The 20,805-nt window shown below is 44.9% G+C and overlaps 1 protein-coding gene across 5 annotated transcripts in view; it reads left to right on the top strand.

Moving 5' to 3' along the window:
• The window catches only part of TBC1D1 (TBC1 (tre-2/USP6, BUB2, cdc16) domain family, member 1), a 214,635-nt gene that overhangs the window by 186,825 nt on the left and 7,005 nt on the right, over nucleotides 1–20,805 (top strand). For all 5 annotated transcript variants that reach the window (XM_012644492.1, XM_012644490.1, XM_012644491.1 and 2 more), the window contains 4 exons: nucleotides 1,906–2,064; nucleotides 7,871–8,115; nucleotides 10,165–10,324; nucleotides 15,937–16,106. In XM_012644492.1, the coding sequence (XP_012499946.1) occupies nucleotides 1,906–2,064; nucleotides 7,871–8,115; nucleotides 10,165–10,324; nucleotides 15,937–16,106 (734 nt within the window). The remainder of the gene's footprint in view (nucleotides 1–1,905; nucleotides 2,065–7,870; nucleotides 8,116–10,164; nucleotides 10,325–15,936; nucleotides 16,107–20,805) is intronic.

The raw sequence follows: 20,805 nt of genomic DNA, 5'->3' as shown, positions 1-20,805 counted from the left end.
ACTATTTGTTTCAAATCCACAAATGATTATTTTATTATTAGTTGCCAGGTAGGAACAAAATATTTTTTCTCTAATCCCCAACTGAGTAGTGGCCGTGTGTGACAGTTCCAACAGGAAGAACATCCAGAGAAAATGATGGTCACTGTCCCTGGGCTGTCACTAACCAGCCGGGTGATCCTGGGTGAGGGAGCTGTTGTCATTGGCCTCTTTCCTCAAGTTCACCATGAGGATAATCATAATACTTCCCTTAGAAGGTTATGAGGACAGTATGGGCCAACACACATAAGTGCTTAGAAAGGTGACAGTTCATAGTGGCCTTGTAATAAATGCCATCTGCTGTTGCAGCTTCTATCTTTCCAGAACAGAAACTTCTCTCAAAGATGACCAGAGATAGAAACTAGCAAAACCATCTGCCTGAGTAGGCTCTCCGAGTGGCAGGGAAGTGTACAAAGTTGTCACAGTTTTTTCTGGATGGAAAGAAAGATTAATCCCTAATTCAGAGGTTCCTTTTATCCCAAGAGATGGGAAAGATTTGGTGTCTTATCCTACATTCTTCTTTCTCTCCCCCTTCCACATTTGGGCCTTGTAGTAGCTAAATAACAAACCAGAGAATTGTGATTCCAAACTGTCATTTTTTTTCTAATTAGGTTTGCCCTAAATAACATCATTGGCTTTAAGAAAATTTTTCTTAGTTTTAGACAACATTTTTAATCACTTTGAGTATTCTAGTTAATTATGTTAAAAATATTAGGTGGAGGCTCTTGGATCATTTTCTAGTTTTTAGATCTCTGGTGAATGCTCAAATGGCATGATTTTGCAGTCGGTCTCCTGCCCAGTCTCTGGGCCCTTTCTGGGCAGAAAGATGTCTAGTCAAAATTCCAGCATCTCAGCTTGGATTAGGCTGTCCTTCTCCAGCTCAACAACATTCAGTGGTTCCTTAGAGCAGCGGTCCCCAGCCTCTTTGGCACCAGGGACCAGTTTCATGGAAGATGAATTTTCCGTGGACGGAGAATGGGGGGTTGTGGGGAGTAGAGCTCAGGCAGCAATGCGAGTGATGGGGAGCGGCTGTAAAATAGGTGAAGCTTCTCTTGCTGGTCCACCACTCACCTCTTGTTGTGCGGCCTGGTCCCTAAGTGTCATGAAAGACAGTTTTTCCCCCGGGCGGAGGATATGGCAGTGGGCAGGTGGGCGATACACTGCACAGCCCGGTTCCTCACAGGCCACAGACTGGTGTCAGGCCACAGCCGGGGGGTTGGGGACCACAGCCTTAGAGCTACGCAACAAAAGGTGGGTTTCTTACCCTCAATTTTGCCTCAGACAAAACCCTTCCAGCCTTATTGGCAACTGCTCCCTCCTTACAAGCACCCTTGTGCCCAAGGCCAGCTGGAACACTCAGGTCCCTTCTGTCTGGTTGGTCTTTTCTCTTCTTTCCCATCATCCTTAAGGCTTGGCCCAAATGAAGCAATGGAGGGAAACCTCCATTGCTCATTAGAAATGAGCCGGCTCTCCTTCAGCTGAGCGCTACCCCAATTTGATTCTGCCTTTTTTATGAGATCACGTTTTGCATTATAGTTCTTCATGCTTGGTCTTACATCCCTAGAACGTTACTAATTGGCACCAGATAGGGGCTCGTGTCACACTCATCAGTTTATTGCTTGCAGAGTCTAACACAGAACGTGACATATTTGAAAGGTGAGCGGGAAGGGGCTATAGCAGTGAGCGGACCACGGGTGGCATGGAGGAAGGGAGTAAACAGGATGGTGTTTTGGCTGCTTCTCTTCTGTTCCTACGCTGTTGATTCCTAATGGAGCAAGCCTTGGATCCATGGATGAAACACAGCTCATTTTTATTAAGTTGTATTCTCTGCATAAAGTCTCTCTGTATCTTCTGCTCTCCCTTTTAAAGGTGTGCCACGTCATCACCGAGGTGAAATCTGGAAATTTCTAGCTGAGCAATTCCACCTTAAACACCAGTTTCCCAGTAAACAGCAGCCAAAGGACGTGCCATACAAAGAACTCCTAAAACAGCTCACCTCCCAGCAGCACGCGATTCTCATTGACCTTGGTAAGTCTGCACTATCGATTGGAGATGAAAATGGAAGTTTCACTCACTTGAAAAATCTGAAGAGACTGTCCAGGTTATTTAGTGCTTTGCCTTTAGGTTTAGCAGTTAGAATTTACTACTTAGACTTTTAATTTAAAAAGCCCTAGGGTAATCACAAATGTCTTCTTGAAGTATATAAAAATCTCTGTATTTTCACTGGGCAGCTTGTTAACTCTGCTTGGCGTGGAGGCGGGTGTTCATTAAGGCTGCAGTCATAACTGTGGTTCAGTTCAGTAATTCCAGTATTGATAGGAGGTTTTTATAGTCAGCTGAAGGAACATCCTGGAAAACATTTAGGTGTTCAGAACCAAGGCTTGGTTTAATCACAGGAGCTACTCCCTAGCTGCTGTACTGCTTATAATTGAATTCATCAAAAAAATTGTAGGAAGCATTTTGTGTGTGTGCCTTGGGCAATTTTATTTTAGAAACTGGGTGGTACCTTGTCTCTTGAATAGTTTTTAAAAAGACAAAGATTGAAACGATACACAATCAGCCGCTCATTACCAACAGAGGAGTGCTGGGGGAGCACTGCTTTCGCTTTCATCTTTGAGTTGAAGTCCTGAGTGAGAGACTAAAAACCTCAATGGTGAAGACAGAAAAGTAGCTAAAATGTATCGTGCAGCATTGTTGTTATGGAATGCACCTGTCTGTCTAGTTTGGGACTTTCCTGTATGGAGGTCAGTTGAACAGTCATAGTTTAAGAGTCTAATAGAGTCTTGCACCAGTGGCTACGTGCATTATTCCAAACAGTGTGCCATCGTTTCTGATATTATCAGGGTCACATCATGAAATCATATTTGTTTGGTCATTCTAAATAGGCCCTTTAACGTCAAAATGAGATAACTAAATGCGGATGATAAAAGGAAAGAGTAAAGTGGGGTGTGATTTCACTTCCCTTCATAAAGGTCTGGAATCTTCCTGCCTCCTTCAATTCAGTCAGTGGTGTGCTGGCAAATGTTTAACAAGCAGCTCCTCCCAAACTCTCAAAAGAAGCGTTGGTGTTCAGTATTTGCAGATTTCCATGGTGTAGCTACTCCTGTCATAGCCAATTTTAAGCTACCAACTTGATGTCACCGATCATAGAGCAGGCACCAATCACAGAAGTGCACAAACAGAGCCGGTAGGAGCCAGCCCCAGCAGTCCCTGGACTCAGTCACTTGTTTCCTAGAAATAACAGTAGATGAGCTTTGCAAGGTCTCCCAACCTTGCCATTAGTGATTCCACAGATCTTCTTTGAGCGCCTGCTGGATTCCCTGGACTCCAGGAAGCACACATTCTAGTGGGAAGATGGACACTAGACAACTGATGACCGAATGACTGAAAATTCTGAGGATGATACAAAGGGTATTTTTGTTGCCAGTCTCTCATTTCAAATTCTGCTCAGAGCTAAATGCAACAATTTAAGAAGATGTTAGGATCACGGGTCCTCATCCAGGAAGGAGTCTTGGAGGTCATTTGGTTGTAGGGTTACTCTTCTTTCTGCAAAGGAGGGACCCGGGGCTGGGAAGTCAGAGAGTCAGTGTGGGATTGCTGGTTTGCCTGTACCGCTCCCTGGAGACACAAGAATCTCCAGGCTCCTGGTGAAAGGGGCAAAAGAAAGAAACTTGTTAGTCAACTGTTCAGAGCCACCATGAGACTGAATAGCTTTGCAGGTGGCCCTGTGTTTGCCTCAGGAGACCTCTGGCCTCTTGTAGCAGCTGCCGGGTAGTAAACAAAGCTGAGATGACCAGAGGTCTTGCCCAAGCTGAAGCCATGCGGGCCCTGAATAGAACAAGGGGGGGCACTCTAAGATTGGGTAGGGTTTCTGCCAGCACTGTGCAGGGACCACCTGCAGCATCTCTTGAGGAGCTAGTGAAAAACACATTCCTGAGGTCACATCCCTGACCTGCTGCTGATTTAAGAATTTCTGAGTGAAGGGCCGGCCTGCGATGTGCATGTTTAACAAGCCCCCAGGTGACCCTAATGTGATTGATTCCTGCTTGAAAACTGCTAGATGAAAGCTCTTCACCCTCCAAGGGATGGACAAGGAAAAAATTCATCCTGGAAAAACATCCCTTAGATGAGTAATTCCTTAGGAACACTCAGTTTGTGCAACACTTCATGAAAATTAAGTTCTAGGTCATTTAGAGATTGGTCACCTTGTAGGTCTTTGCAGCATGTTTCTACATTTAGACACACAGATACAGCATTGTCGCATGTCTTTTTAATGTGAATAAGGGGGTTTCTTTGTGCTTGTGTTTGACACTCCCCACTTAACAATCCCATTCTCATTTTGTGTATGAAGGTAGACTCTACTTAAGAGAAAAATTTAAAGGACCTGCATTTCTGTAAAATACAGTTTAAAGAGGCAAGCCTCATATCCCAATGTATCTGTAGGAATGTTCCACGGTTTCTACCCAGTTTCCCTCTAGGTTGGCAGAAATGAGGCATTTTTTTCCTAAGCTGGAGTCTTCCAGAGCCAGAGTGCTTGTCCTGAGGGGTGTGCACCTGCTACGGCCTGTCTTGTTAAAGCAGAGCCTGGGTCTGGAATCTTTTCACAACCTTTGAACAAAGACAACAGACAGTAAACAGCATTTTGCTCGTAGTTCATGTGCTTTGAGTGAGCAGTGGGGTGCAAGGGGCTGAACACGTTGTTGGGCGTGCACTGCCCTGGGCCCTGGCCCCCTGCTGCAGGTGCGCGCCAGGTGTGTGGTCTTCGTGACGTGCAGTTTTGCCTTCGCAGTGTGGGCATAATAACTTCCGCGTTGGGGCTGGAGGGCTGCACTGCTCCACACTGGGCTATGTGAGTGCGGATTCTCCAGGGAATGCCTTTAACCTCACCGGTCCATTCTCTGCCCACGTGGCCTGCCTTCCCTCCTCACTTGTGCGTGCTCTGGAGCGAGGGTGGTTGTCGTGTTAGCCTGGAATACCAGTTCCCAAACAGCGATCCATCCTTGATGTCGGGATCCCTTTCACTTTGGAAATTACCACGGAGCCCAAAGAGCTTTTGTTTACATGAATAATTTCTGTCAGTGTTTATTACCATATTAGAAATTAATTAAAACTGAGAAAGTATTTTAAAATAAGTACAGTAAACTCATATAAAATATTATGAAAAATGATTTTCTAAAATAAAAAAAATTAGCGAGAAGAGTGACGTTGTTTTTACATTAAAAAAATCTATTTAATGTCTGATTTAGTAGAGTATACCAGATTATCATATTTGCTTCATTCAGTCTGTTGTGATTGTGTTATTTGACGTATATGAAGAAAAAGCTGACCTTGCCCAGATCTGTAGTTGGAAAAAAGAGGGAGGAGCTCATGGTCCCCTAAAAGGGTCTAAGATACCCCCACGGGTCCTCAGACTGAGAACCACTGGCCAAGAAGAATGTAAAATAGGAAAGCAGTATCTCCCCCAAATAGACTTTATCAGTAGCATAAAGCATGGGCTGTACAGCAGAGTCAGAAGGGCAGGCATTCTGCTTCTCCCGTTGGTCAAGAGCTAGAGCCAGAGGCTTGTGGCTGGTTGCCCAACCTGGTAGCGGACAGTGGGCTCGGAGGCCTTTCTTGCTGCGCTAAGTCTCAACACTCTGTGGGACAGGAAGGTACATTTGGGCATCTCATGGAACACACTGGAAAATGTGTTTTAGGTTGGCCAGGTTTGTTCAGGGCAGGTTTCTTGTGTAAAGAAAACAGTTACAGTTTCTGAAACTGCAATATGGAAGACTTGACTGGTTTGAGTAATAACTAAAGATCTGAAAGTTTGGAGTGCACAGCTGTTTTCGGGAATCTAGATGGTGGTGATGTTTATTGTTATTATTTAGAACTCATATTTTCAGTTCTAGATATTTGTGAATTCCAAATTTCATGAAGATCAGTTGCTGGGATGAAATTTTCCTTTCCTTTGCCTCTGGAAGTCTGATAGAAAGTGAATTTTCAGGCTTATGTGGAATATTATAGTTAATAGAGTAACGGTTCTGCAAGGCTGTTCCTCTGCCTCAAAGATACATTATTTCATGCTACAGAACTGTCTTACGTGTGCCCTTTTTCCCTGTCTTGGGTAGAAGCTGGGTTTGAGTGATGTGTATGTCGTATCTGGAAACTGTCGCCCATGACTGAACACCATCCATAGCAACTGTTCGCAGCAGGCATTGCGCACAGCCCCCCACTCAGCACGGTGGGCGCCCATGTTGAAGGAGAGGAGGCTGAAGTTTGGAGAACCCGATAGTCTACCTTGAACTACCTACGTGCCAGAGCTAGTTGCGTATTTACTTCAGACGCCATTAAGATGCACATCAGAGGGTTGTTCTTAGCATAAGGGATGCCACGTATAATTTTTTTTGCTGGTAAGATGGATAATGTTCAAAGTCTGTGGTTGGTTAGAAAGGCGTCGAGCCCTTTCACTCCCATACCAGGGACTCCGGAGCAGAACTCGAGTGCCTGCCAGGCCTGTGGCCACACACCCCATGAAGCACCAGTGTGCTCGCATTACAGTTCGGTTGCACATGCTGCTCCAGGCTAGGAACATGCACTGGCTTAACCATGCTCACTGTACTCACACACACGCTCAGTTCTGCACACAGCCCAGAGAGGATCAGAGACCCCAGGAGCCCCCACTCCCAGTGCCTGTGTTAAGCCCTGGAGGAGAGGATCAAGCTGGGAGGGTGATTGTGTGGGGCTTCAGGCTAATAGAGTGGAGAATTTGTTCTTGGAGCACTGGGGAGCTATTGATTGCTCCCTAGTAGCGCAGGGTATATTGGGAGAAGCTTTGTTGGGGGAAGAGGTAGAAGAGGCAAGAAGTGAATACAGGACAATAAATCCAGGCAGTAGTTAGGAGACTGTGGCCATCCTTCTAAACCAAGTTCAGATGAACCGTGTGGACTGATTAAACGCTTTCTCACTCAGCTGAGGAAGAACCCTGACTGTATCCTCTACCCTTTGCTGCGTCGTATGGTCATGGTGCGGCCTAGACGCCCTTCTGCCTTTGCTGATCCAGACGGGTCCGTAACTCTCACCTGGCTCCCCGCCTGGCCCTGGCTGCCAGTGGCTGGGCTCCAGACCTTTCTTCCCTGTAGTCACTTTTCTGCTCCCTGGAAGCGATGCTTCCCCATCACTCACATTCCAGAGGAGGGGAGAGGAGATTTGACAAGTATCAGCCACAAAGCCTCCTGGACAAAGGAAGCATTTAAGCCTTATTTGAATACCAGCTTTTTGTGAAAACAATCAGGATGTTGAGAGCCTTTAAAAAAAAAAAACAAAACACCCTTTTTCTGGAAGGTAACTGTTTTGTGTAAAAGAAAACACCTGCTGCTCTTCAGGCTGTTTCAAAACACTGCCTGTGGTTTAAAGTACAGAAACATTCATGTGGTGTGAAGCATTTGCAGGCAAAATATGCGCAGCCTGGGAAAAGCTGGTCTAGGGATGGTGTGTAGCAAGGCGAGTCCTTTTAACCGCACTCAGCTGATGCTGGGGTGGGGGGTGGTGGAAGTTATGTCTAGAGGACCAACAGTCTTCTCTTTGTTTTAGATCGAAATCCAGATATTTGTAGGACCAAAGGTGGTTCTAATTTCTTTCACCTTAACCACCACCAGAACATGAATAATTGCTGATTTTTAATTGTGAACATGATTCCAGGAACAACCAGCTGATCTTGTTTACGGAGCATAGTGGTAAAGGCTGATGGCTGTTACAGTGCAGCTGCTGAAGACAGTGCTTTCACCTGAAGCACACTGGATTTATTTTTCTTTCTTTCTTTTTTGATTACAACTAAAATGTATTCTTTTCACAGGGAGAACATTTCCAACACACCCGTACTTCTCTGCCCAGCTTGGAGCAGGGCAGCTGTCCCTTTATAACATTTTGAAGGCCTACTCCCTTCTAGACCAGGAAGTAGGATATTGCCAAGGTCTCAGCTTTGTAGCAGGCATTTTGCTTCTTCATATGAGTGAGGAAGAAGCGTTTAAAATGCTCAAGTTTCTGATGTTTGACATGGGGCTGCGGAAACAGTATCGGCCGGACATGATTATTTTACAGGTATGGAGTGTTCCTTATGTCTTTAATAAAACAGATGCTAAGAATGTTTGTTATCCCTCTCCAGGTATACCTGAGGAACTCTTCCACCACCAGGTGATGTTGTAACAGCTGTCATTGCTGATAGTGTGCTCTGTGCTAGGCAGCGTTTCAAGTGCTTCTGTGTAGTTGCCTCCATGATAGCATAGCAGGAAGACACTATGAATCGGCTCAATTTGTGGATGGGAAAACTGAGACTCAAAGAGATGATGTAATTGGGCCAGGTCACACAGCTGGCGAGTGGCAGAAATGGAGTTTAAACCCAGGCCTGTCCGATTCCAGGGCCTTCCCCCGTGTACCCTTCGTGAACCATCAGGTGATCCAACCCCAACCTCCCTGCCTCTGCCAAGGACCCCACCCCGATCCCAGTCATCCCAGGTTCAGCTCAGACGTCACGTCCTGGGAGAAGCTCTTCCTGTGCCACCGTTATCCTGTCTCATTTCTTCTGCATAACACATTCACTGAATTCACAGAAATTATCTTTTTTGTTTACTGCATTTATCTGATGATTTTCTGACTTCCCTTGGCATGTAAGCTTCATGAGAGGGGAGGGATTTTACTTACTGGTCTTGAGCTGAGTCCCTAGTTTCTAAGACAGGATCTGGGACGGAGCAGGCACCCATCAGCTTTGCTGAGTCAGTGGATCTGTCGGAGGACAGCCGGGCACAGCGGGTGTTCTGAGTGCCAGGTGCTGCTCCTGTGATGCTGCGCCTTTCAGAGGTGGGGCGAAGTCTGGACCCTGCGCTGGGGACAGCTCTAAACATCACTTAGAATGTTGGTGCACGTGTTCATTTACCAGCAAGATACAGTGGTTTCAGAGCCTTACAAAGAAAGTATCGTGGGAAAGGTACAGTAGAGCCAAGGACTTCATTTGAGAGCACCAAATTATGTGATTCAAACTCCTTTTACCTCGACCTGTAACAGCATACATCTCATAAAAGGAAGCTGTTTCATTCCCTGAAAGATTTTAACCCACATGACTTTCCACGTGTGCGGGGAGGTTCTTCCTGCATTCCCTTCGTTATCGTTAAGGAAGGGTCAACTGTCAGCAGGAAGCGGAATTTTTCAGTTTTATATAATGTAGCGTAACATATGACTCTTTCGGGGGCTGGTGGCCTTGGTTGATGAGACTCTGTTAGATACAGAGGAGCCACAGCTGTTGCTCCATGGGATTGTGTTGTCTGAGCCTCTAATACAGTTTTGAGTGTTTGCCCCAGTTTGGGCAGCACATACCCAACTTGCAGCATCTCGGTAGGATTCTCACCCTCCCTTCTTTAGACTCAGCCGTGGGACTGCTCAGATCTGGGGTGGCTGTAGGACTTCTGTGAGCCCTGGGACTCATTTTGGGACTACTGGCAGTTGGATTGAGCCTCCTGCCAGAACCACATCATTCCCTGAAGCAGGAACCCTGGAAGTTCAACTTTAGTTGGAAAAAGTTATTTTATCTTAAGACAAACACTAGTCATCTTGTTTTAACTTGCCCCAGACTATATACTTAATCTGTTATAAACCTAAAGAAATTACACTTGTCTTGTCTATCGACTAATTTCAGGGGTCCAGGGGGAATTTACTAAGTGAACATGTACAATGGACTTTTTCTGTGGGGTCATAATATGCTCCTTTCTTAGCAGACAGGCTGGTTTTCTGTTTCCAATTCCCCTGAGCTTGAGTTTTGCTAAGAATGTGAATTTCTAAGAGAGTATATGAAATGTTTGCACAAGACAGATGTTTGGATTCTCTTCTAAGGAACACAAGGAACAATAAAAAGGAAGCGATAGGAGAAGACCAAACGTTCGCATTCTGGGCCTACACCCAGCCGGGGCCTGGCACGCAGCAGGCACCCAGGAAGCAGGCAGTGGACGAGTGAATAGCTGGGATCCATGGATATCACAAGCCACATAGAATGTTTAAAGTGCTAGTAATTCTCTCTTCCGCCCACCCTGCGAGTAGGATGAGTAACTTGATACATGCCTTAGACATCTAAGTCTCACTGCTTGTGGTGTCCTCCCTCAGATCCAGATGTACCAGCTCTCAAGGCTGCTCCACGATTACCACAGAGACCTCTACAACCACCTGGAGGAGCACGAGATCGGCCCCAGTCTCTACGCCGCCCCCTGGTTCCTCACCGTGTTCGCCTCCCAGTTCCCTCTGGGATTTGTGGCCAGAGTCTTCGGTGAGCATTTGTGAGTCTGTTTGCCAGAACCAGCATTCTCTCCTTAGATGAGAGAAATTTATTATTATTTATTATTATGTGATTCTTCTTCGTATACCTGTATTTCGTACAAGAGTAGGGTATTGTTTAGGATTGTAAGTTTAGTCAGGGTTGAGTTTGTGACTTTCGAGTCCTGCTTAACTTTAGAGATCACAGGGATTCCCTGTTGGCTTCATCTTGTGGGGTTAAGTCAGATCCTCTGAGCGCCAGGCTCTCCCTGGAGCGGACATTTTGAACACTTGGCTGAGGAGCCTCCGGCGTATATCTCTCGCCGGTCACCCTCCTCGGCCACTCTGGGTTGTGACTGTTGACTCATGGGACCCCTGGCCTCTGGGCTACTGCTCCTTCTAGATTCCCTTTGCATCTCTTCTTTCCCCGCCCCTGGATCTTCATTTCCTCTGAAGTCACTCTCGGAGACCAGCATGGGACTTGGAATGACACCTGCACGTGGAGGACGCGCCGTCCATCCTCAGCTGCCCGCCCGGGCCCACGTCACAGCCCCTACGCTCCCGCGCCCCCCGGGCCAAGGTGTTCACATTAAAACCATCCCGTTTTCGTGATTTACTGTTTGAGAACATTGTCTCTGTGAAAGTTAAGCAGCTGTTCATAGGCAGAGTCTCAAAACTGCCTTGAGCTGGCAGGAATGGGGCCGTCCGTTTGGGTGTCAGGAGCCGAGTGAAATACTATGAGCACGATCAATTCTTGCACAGTTGGTTTTTCCAACCTCAGAACGAAAGTAATATATTTGACAATTCAGGTTCTTTGTAATTTTTTTTTATTGTGAAAAAGGAGGTTGCTAAAAAATTGATAGTTATCACATATCAAGTGTTTTTAAATGTCATTTATGGTCAGTCACTTGATAGCTTAAAAACATGTAATCTTATACTTAAGATTTGTTTTCAGGATTAGAGAACGTCTTAAAGGGAATGTTCAGAAACATAGACAGTGTACTACTTTAGGCATACTCTGGGTAAACATCTCGCATATGCAAATTCTAGAAATCTGAAAAGTTGCTTTTTAATATAAGTGAATATTGACTCATCTTCTTTTCCTCAAAGTACTAGATTTTTATTATTCACTTCTGTCTACAAGAACCTTAAAGAATTTCCCATTTGGCTCTGCTAGAATCCATGTTCTTAAAATATTAACTACCCCTTTTTGTGCAACTTACCCCCCCAAATTGATTTTTATTTTCTGTCCCTGAAAAAAATAATCACTAAAATAAAATAGATACTAAAATCTATCTCCTGATTAAACAAATCTTTAGTGAGATTTCATGAAGGTTTATACCATAGTTAAAAAACAAAAATAACTAAAAGCCTCAAAATTGTGTGCTTAGTTTACTAACAAAAGAGTTACAGAAACTATAGGGTCTGTAGCTGTAGGCTTCAATCTTTCTCGCCAATAATTTTTGTGGTTTTGACTTTTCTTACCCTGGAAATTAAAAGAAAGTCATTAGTCTACCCTCCTCCCTTACAATTTCTCCTAATTTTGCATACAGGGTCATGGAGGGGAGTGCGGGTGGAAACAGGGAGGAGGGAGTGCTGTTTGCTAATGGTTTGTAAACAGCTCAGGCATCAAATTATCCAGTTTGTGAAGAAAATTCTACCAAGGGGGCTGGGCTGACCACAGACTGGAGTGAACAGAGCAGCCACGACAGAGTCACCCGTGCCCCTGGGACCCAGGCACGGAAGCTGCTGCCTGCAGAGTGTTCTGGGACTCTAGGAGAGGAATCTTTCCTTAGGCTGCGTAAGTGGGTAAAAGGCACTAGAAACAAGCAAACTTTGGAAAAGACAGCCCTTCTGTTTGAGAGTAGTTCATTCTAATGACTTCATTAAAAAAAGCTCAAGCCAGTATTGGCAGGATATTTTTCCTTATATTATGTAGGCAACGGTGGGTCTTGGAATTCTTTATACGTTACACATAAAGATGCCAGTGTCTGCCTAACTCCTGGATCCGACAGACCCCTGCTGTACTAAGTGGGTTCCTGTCCAGCTGGCTAAGGGCTCCTCGGGTATAGGCAGGAAGTGGGATCTGAAGGCCACACTGGGTTGTGATGTCACTCTGCAAAAACTGCCCGGGTTTTTTTTTTTTTTTTTTTGGACAATCCTTGCCATCTATCAGTTCTTAAAAACAAACTTATTAGGTTCCACAGAAAAGATAGGTTTTAAAAAATCACTTCTATATTTAGCATTGGAACCGTGTTTGTTTAGCTCCTTGATGGTAGATAGCTTAGTTTTAAATTCCGAAGCCTGCTGTTCAGGCACCAGAGTCTTTTTTAGCCGGGGCCCATTTCATTATAAGCCTTTAAGCCTGGATAAACCTTGAAAAAACAAATGGACCTTTGTTGTCTGTTCACTATCTTATATATAAGTAGAAGATTCTCAGTTTGCATCGGCATAGCTCATAATTGATTACCTCACATTAAGTACTGTATGTGCTGCTCAGAAGGGCAGATGCCAATGACCTGAACCTTCACATGGCGATCACACTGTGCTGAATGTCAGTGCTGCTTTCTGGTGTCACAGAATGTAAAATAGCCTCCTCCTGTATTTTTCTAGTTTGGGCACGTCTTCCTTTGAGGGGAAAATCTGAAAAATAGACGCTGGCTTGCTTCTGATGGAGGAGGCTGTGGTGTTAGGCTCTGATGTTTTTCTGTTGGTTATGCAGCCAAGTAGATGCGAGAAGAGATGGAGTATAAAAACTAAGGGTTTGGCAAAAAACACAGAAGCCACCTGCAAAATAGTGAAGGCTTCAGAAAAGCTCTAGGATGCAAATAGGAAAAACAAGATTGTTTCTGTGGCTATTTGGGTAACGAGAAGCAGTGGTGATGAAGAGAGCGTTCGTGCAATCTGTGCTGCTGCTCTTCTGTGCAGCACTGTCACCGGCCTTCACTGCCCGCCCTCCCTGTCCCTGGCGGGAATGTGGGGGTGCCACAGCCACGCACTGCGGCCTCCCAGGAGAAAGGTAGAAGGACTGCCCTGGACAAAGACAGGGTGGCTGGAAAGGAGATGCAGTGTGAGTTCTCGCAGGAAGATTGCTTGCAGATCACAGGGAGTCTCATACAGAGTTCTAATGCGTGGTAGCACAGTGACAGGGCTTCAAAGCAAAGTAGTTATTTGTGTTGTTCTCAGGAATAACATGAAAAGTGGTGAAGTCAGCTAAATTTAAGATTCCCTCTCTTCCTGCCTGATACAATCACTTTGCCTGTTTCTAGGTGGCTTGAAGCAGAAGCGATGAGAAGGGAAGAGACAGGAAAAAGGTCCATTGGAAGGAAGTGGGTTACAGTGTGTGAGCTAGGTTCCTGCAGCGTCCTGGGGGCAGGCTCCAGCCATTCACTGTGTCCTGCAGTGGTTTGCAAATGCAGGACATCAGCTCACTTTTCTAAGGAGAATTACTATTTTTTTAAAATTCTATAATGCAAATGTATAAGGATTAGAAGACAAGCAAAACAAAAATAGTTGGGTTGGGGCAGTGGGTTTATAGGTAACATTTTTCTTTATTTTAAAATAACATACAATTTAAAAAATTTCCAGAGGGAGAAAAAAGTATTAATTGTTTAAATTATATAAATATTTTCCCCAGGTGTCATCAGTTAAATTTAGGAGCCCCTTCCTCCCAATGGGGTCTTTCTTGAGGGGTCCTTCTTTCAGTCCTTCAGACACATTTCTTCATCATGTACCCAAATGATCTGATTTAAGACCTCCCTGGTCTAACAGAAGCTTCTGGGCTAGCTTTCCTGGGCCTCGGGAGGAAGGGCACTCAAGTGGGAGGAGTGGTGATGAGTCGGGCATCTCTTGCAGCTGGCAGCAAGCATTTGGGAGTCTGCTGGTAGGACTCAATCAGCGTGATCTCCTTGAAAGGTGGCTGTTCTTGGTCTGAAGCTAACTAGCCATTGCGGGGATCAGACCCATAACTTGGATCTCATTGGCATCATCTCCTTGGCAATGCGCTGACCTACTCGGGTAAAAGGAACAGAAGGCCTTCGGTCACTCCCTGCTTGCTCTGGGCACAGCTGCTTGGCGTGGGCAGAGGCCCTCGGTGCTTGGCCCTGCCTCCCTGCTGTTGGCCCACGTCCCCCACAGAGCCGGACTCCTGCCTCACAGGCGGTGTGGAGGCTCCTGCACAGGAGGCGGTTCTTCCACACCTCTCTGCACACACCCTCCTTTCCTTCTGACTTCTTACCTAGCGAGTTTCTGTGCGTCTTCGAACAGTCGCCTTTCCTTGGACCTCCTTCCTGCCTCTTTGTTCTCATGACACCCTGGGCATAACTCCACCAAACCAGTACTTGTTGGCGCCTCTGCAGTGTGTTCTTTGTTCGTAGCTTAATCCCCAGTACCTAATACAGTGCCTGGCACATATCAGACACTTAATGAATGCTCATGGAGGTCACAGACCATCTCAAGGGCCAACCCAGCCAGCAAGGCACCTGGGTCTATCATTTCTCCCTGTGCTTTGTCCAGAAACCACTCTGACTCAGTTTCCCATTTGCACAGCAGCATCCAGCCTTTGCCTTTCTGTTTCTTAATGGCTTTTAAACGTTACCACACTAAACCACCTGGAGAGGCATCATGTGAGATTCTTTCTCTCACCTGCTTTTGTTTTCTGTGAGTTGAAATTTACAACTTCTTTGTCTGTTTCATTATACTGCAGCCAAAAGAGAGAGAGAGAAAAAAGAAATATTAAGTTACCTCTAATACATTTATGCTCTGATTTCTAAAATTATATTTTTTCTTCTATTATTATTCCAGTTATTAAGTAACTTGCCTGAATTTAGTCACCCAATAATTAGGTGCTGTGGCTGTGCTTTAGCCCTGGGACATTTGACTCTTTTTTCCAGGGGCTTTGACTCCGTGAGGAAGGGGAGGTGGGGCCAGCATGCTGCTTGCCCGGTTGCCTTGGCCACTTGCCCTGCCTCTCACTGTGTGAAGTCACATAGGAATTGCTGACATTTGTCAGCCATTGTCAGAAAAAATATGGCAAGAACTAGAGAGTAATCTTGACAAAGTTCCTTGAACTTCTCAGAGAGAAATAATGTTCTTTGTTATCATGTTAAAATTCAGTAAACCTATATGTAATAATGTACTTTTACAATTGTGCAGATGTTTTACAGTTTTTAAAGATATTTTAATTCCATCCCTTATTTCAAAACAGAGGAAACAGAGGCACTTTTTCATTTACTCTAAATTTCTGATGCCGTATCTATAAAAATTTTTCAGTTTACCCATGAAACTCTTTTAAAACCCAGAGCATTCCTGGAAAAACAGACTAATAAAAACTTTTTTCCTTCCCAAATTTAACTTTTGAAGCATGTTTCAATTTATTTTCAGAGTGAAAATAAAAAGATTTATCAGAACCTGTGACAAAATCTTAGCAGCATGTTTATTTTTTTCTATTTGCAATATTGTCTTGACAACCCTATCTGAGATATCAGGCTTTTAAAAAGGAAATAAAGTTTGCAGTTTGGGGTTATGTTTCCCACCCTCCTGCTCTATGATGTGTGGAAAAGGAAATGGAAGGATATTTCATCAGAAACTGGTCTGGTTTAACTTTTTTCATTTGTGTTTTCTCAGATATGATCTTTCTTCAGGGATCAGAGGTCATATTTAAAGTGGCTTTAAGTCTCTTGGGAAGCCATAAGCCCTTGATTCTACAGCACGAAAACCTAGAAACCATAGTTGACTTTATAAAAAACACACTACCCAACCTGGGCTTGGTCCAAATGGAAAAGACCATCAATCAGGTATGATTCAGTCCAAACCTTCCAAACGCTTAAGCAGTCCTAGATGTGTAGAAGCTAAATTTTCTTTTGAGCAGGAGCTGTTTCCTACCACTTTGTGTTCTGAACAGCATTCTGCACAATGCCTGGCATGTGCAGGCGTATCACAGCTGTGTATGGAATGATTAAGTGTATGAGTGAGAGTGTGTGTTGTGAGTGTCATGTCAAAATGCCACATGGAAGCACAGTGGCAATGTTTAGGTTTGAGAACCAGCATAAGTTATCGGTAGTTTCTTGCATTTAAGAGACTTCGGTTCTAGTAGTTTGTTCTTCTGAAATACATACATTTATACAATGTAGACTTTTATAAAACGAGTACTTTGATTTTTCTGCTGAATGGTATTAACTGGGATTTTCTAAAACTAACTCTTTGATAACAGAGTGTGATAGAGAACATATATTCTATGAATTGTTCCATGATGTGGTTTTTTATAGAATTCAGTTCCACATCTGTGGTTTTAGCACCTCTGGTTTCAGTATACAGTAGAACCATTACCTTCAGAAAATGTTGGAGGTTGAGAGGTGAATTTAGCTGGGAGTTACAGCTAGACCAGATGGCGAATGGTCTGGGTGGGCATGGGAACAGATTTTGATCTCGTACAGTATAAGGAAGAATCTTTTAGTAATGATTGCTGATGAGGAAGGACTGAACTACTTAGCAGAGGGGGAGGTCACCACTGGATGTGTGCAGAGACTGGGTGGCTAAGAATGTACCGGAAGGGATTTCATTATTGGATCGCTGCAGAGTCAGCAGTCAGGCCTCTTATAAGCCCAGAACCTCTCCAAATGTAGTCATGTATCGCTTCACAATGGGGCTGTGTTCTGAGAAATGCATCCTTAGTCAATTTCATCATTGTGCGAACATCATGGAGTGCGTTAACATAAACCTAGATGGAGTAGCCCAATACACACCTAGGCTGTATGGTGCAGCCTATTGCCCAGGCTACAGGTCTGTGCAGCATGTTACCGTACTGAATACCGAAGGCAGCTATAACACAATGGGAAGATCTGTGTCTCTAAGCATAGAAAAGGTGAAAATACGGTACTATAATCATATGGGACCGCCATTGTATATGTGGTCCGTGGTTCACTGAAACATCATTATGCAGCATATGACTGTATAATGAAAACATAAAACAAATAGCAAAATAAAGCTATTGTTACAAAATCCTATTCTGGGGATTTCTGGTAGCCTGGTGGTTTGCATCCAGGTGCGGTGTTTGTGATTTTCACTTGCGGCCCCACCTTGGGTGTTAAGCACAGAAAAAGATGCAAGTCTGGCCTGGAAAAGGAGTTGGCTTCATACCAGTTGGTACTTTGGGTGGGGTTCTTTTTGCACATTGCGTGTGCTGTAATGAAAGAGGAGTTCTTTTCCACTCTGCACTTACGGATAGGCTCTGCATCTCATGGGTGTTATTTCCCTGGCACGTTCCTCTCCATGTGGATAGCTTTGGCTTGTTGAGGACTTACATTTTTCCAGGCTCTGTGGTAATCTGTGTACACACGTGATCTCATTCAGGCATGACCGCATTCGTGAGAGGATATAAAGTGGTTCACTGGCCCGCACTCTGCTGCGGAGTGGAGAGGGGGTTTCAAACACAAGTCCCTCTTACCTCAAAGTGCTTTAGTAGCTGCTCAACACTGCCAAGTGCCTCTGGGAGTCTTTTAATTGTAGAGATTTTCTGCATTTTACCTGTATTCTAATACTGAATTCTCCACCCTTGTGATTAATTTCTGGCATTTACATTGAGTCATTCCTGTCTTACAGCTTTTGTTGTATGTACGTATGTTTCGTAGCTCCTGGGCAAACCCAGAGAGCCTTGGTTGCTAGACTGCAGTCTGCACCAGTGAGGGCCGACTGCTCACCTGCGCCTGGCTCTGGGACAGCCGTCTCTGCTGCGTTCACTTTACCTCCTGGCCATTGAGCCCCAGAGAGAAAATCCAGTTCTTTCCTTTTTCTGAGAGTGCCTGTTGTGCCTGGTAGCATCAGGTGCTCTTTACATGCTGGCAGAGTAGAAGTGAACAGTCATGGAAAGAGAATAGTTGTGTGTACAGCTGGTTTGTTTCAGGCAACTGTTTGGACATCGGCATTCATAGTCCATTGACTCCTTAACAACTCTGGGACATGGTGTCACAATCCCCATTTTTGTAGACGAGGAAGCTGGGCATAGAAAGTAACACGCTGGCCCTCTGTAGAAGACAGTAGGCCTTCAGGAGCCAGGGCTGTGGGGTGACTGAGAGCTGCTGGCTGGAGTTGAAGTATTTGAGTCCAGCCAGACCTAAAAGAATGAGATAAGACAGGAGTTGGCAAAGGTTTTCTGCAGAAGGCCAGATACTACATGTTTTAGACTTCGAAGGCCGTAAGTTCTCTGCCACAGCCTCTCAGCTCTGCTGCCACTACTGAACTCTGCCTTTGTAGCACAGAAAAGCTATAGATAATATGTAAAGGGATGAAGCGGCCATGTTGCAATAAAACTTTATTTACAAAGACATGCAGTGGGATGGGTTGGTCCATAGGAGGTAGTTTGCTGACCCCTGAGCTAAAAGATCACAGCATATGTGAAGGTACAAGAGGGAGAGCAGGGAGCACCTTTTGGGTGGGGTGGGGTGGGGGCAGGTATAGGGGTGTAGGGAGCACAAAATCTGCATTTGGGGCACAGGTTTTTATTCCACCAGGAGTCTTGATAGAAAATAGATAAAACTCCAGGCAGCTCTCTGCCCCCTTTCTCTTCTGTGATTCTATCTGAACTTGACATCTACGTGTTCTCTGTCAGGCTTTCTGCCTTCCCACTGCCCCTTCCTCTCCAGAGGGTGCTCTAGTCTTGAGTTCTACACAGACAGGAAGCCTGAGGTGCAGCACGGTTCCTCTGCAGCCTCAGAGATCCCCCAGGCCTGAATTTGGGGGTCCCCAGGGTAGAAGATGGTGTAGTCATTGCACGTGACAGAGCACCCCACCCTGTGTCAGGATGGGTGGGGGTGGGAGGGAGGGGAGTCTGGGTGGTCCTCTGTGGTAGTCCTGGCTCCATTTCATTAAATGTCTCCCTGTGGATAGTCTCAGCTTAAACAACTGGGACACAGCCCGGATCCTGGATGGGAGAATAAGTGGCTAGGGACAAGCCACGTACTCTCTGGAGCTCTGAGTCAATGTTGGCAGGCTGGGTGCAGGGCAGTTCCAAAGTTGACAGAGTCCAAGGCAGAAGAGCAAGGGTCTCGGGAGCCTCCGTGGCAGTTCTGCAGCATGGCATTGTGCTTATCAAAGGAACTGCCAGTTGAATAGAAACCATAAATAAAATGTTCTGACCCCAAAAGAAGGAAAACTCTGGGACTAATCAGTAATGAAGGGAAGGAGGTCAGTGTTGTGTTCTTGTCACAGTGCGTGCCATGTGGCTGTGAAGCCTCGGTTGAGCTTAAGCAAAGAAGACAGCTGAAGGGTGCTTTGGCGGCAGGGCACAGAGCCTACTTTCAGCATCCTTTAGGCTCCACCCAGAGTGCAGCTCCAGACCACTGTCGTCATGTCATGTAGGGGCTTGTTAGAAACCAGCATCTGGGCCCCCTCCAACCCCGCCCCTGGCCTGCTACGCCAGTCTGCATTTCAGCAAGATCGCTGGAGGATTCACATACACACTAGCATCTGGAAAGCTCTGCTGTGGGCAGCTCTGTTAACAACACACCAGAGCAAATGATCCAAGAACATAAACGACTCACTGAAGAGCCACCCAGTCAACAAACACCTGGGGAAATATTTAGCTTCATACGTAACTTAAATTTATGTAACATATGATGCTTTACCTACTAGATTAACAGAATGACATTTGTTAATGTCAATACCCAGAGCAAGGGTATCCTCTGTCTGGCACATTAGTGTGTTGCTTATGGCATGGTAGATTGACTAGTCTCACTTGGGAAGCAATTTGGCGGTATTTATCACAAGCTAGCAAAATATTCATACCCTTTGACTCAGTTATCCAACTTCTTGGAATATATCCATAGGAAATAGTCCAAAGTGTGGGGAAACCATATGTATAAGGATATTCTCTTAGAGTTGTCATTTATGATCACAAAAACTTGAAAGGAACTAGATGTCTAACACTCAGTGAATGGATTGATGTGGTTATGGTATGTTGAGTTGGTAGAATGCCACGAAGCCATTTATAACTATGGTTATGAAGAATAAATAGCAATATGAAAAAGCTCTTACGTGATACAATGTTAAGTGAAAAAAGTGGGATAGGAAATTTTATGTTGGTTATGTTTATAATTAGGAAAACATGCTTATAGAAAAAAGGTGAAAGGAAATATAACAAGATGAAGGAAGTTATATTGGTAATTTTTTTTTTCTTTTTCAAGCTTCCCATAATGTAGCTCTATTGCTTCAGTAACTTAAAAAAAATAGTTTGTCTTTTTGGTAAAACATTGAACATATGGAAATGGGTAATTCCTACTTTGGCAAGCAGAAAAGAATGTTCCCTTTTCATCAGCACCTTAATTCTGGAACTTGCCTGAAAACCTTGGAGAAATTAAGAACCAGGATGATGGGAAAGCTCTAGATCCCCAATAATGACAACTCTAGTGGAATTGCGCTGAGATGGACGAGGAAGAGCGAAGATTAGGGCCATGTACCTTGCAGCTTTGTGTAGTGACGGGTGCTCAGGGAATGGCTTAG

This window comes from Propithecus coquereli, unplaced genomic scaffold (assembly GCF_000956105.1).
Source record: "Propithecus coquereli isolate 6110/MARCELLA unplaced genomic scaffold, Pcoq_1.0 Scaffold213, whole genome shotgun sequence".
Taxonomy (NCBI): domain Eukaryota; kingdom Metazoa; phylum Chordata; class Mammalia; order Primates; family Indriidae; genus Propithecus; species Propithecus coquereli.
Note: the sequence above shows the minus strand (reverse complement) of the source record. Positions and strands in the feature narration are given on the sequence as shown.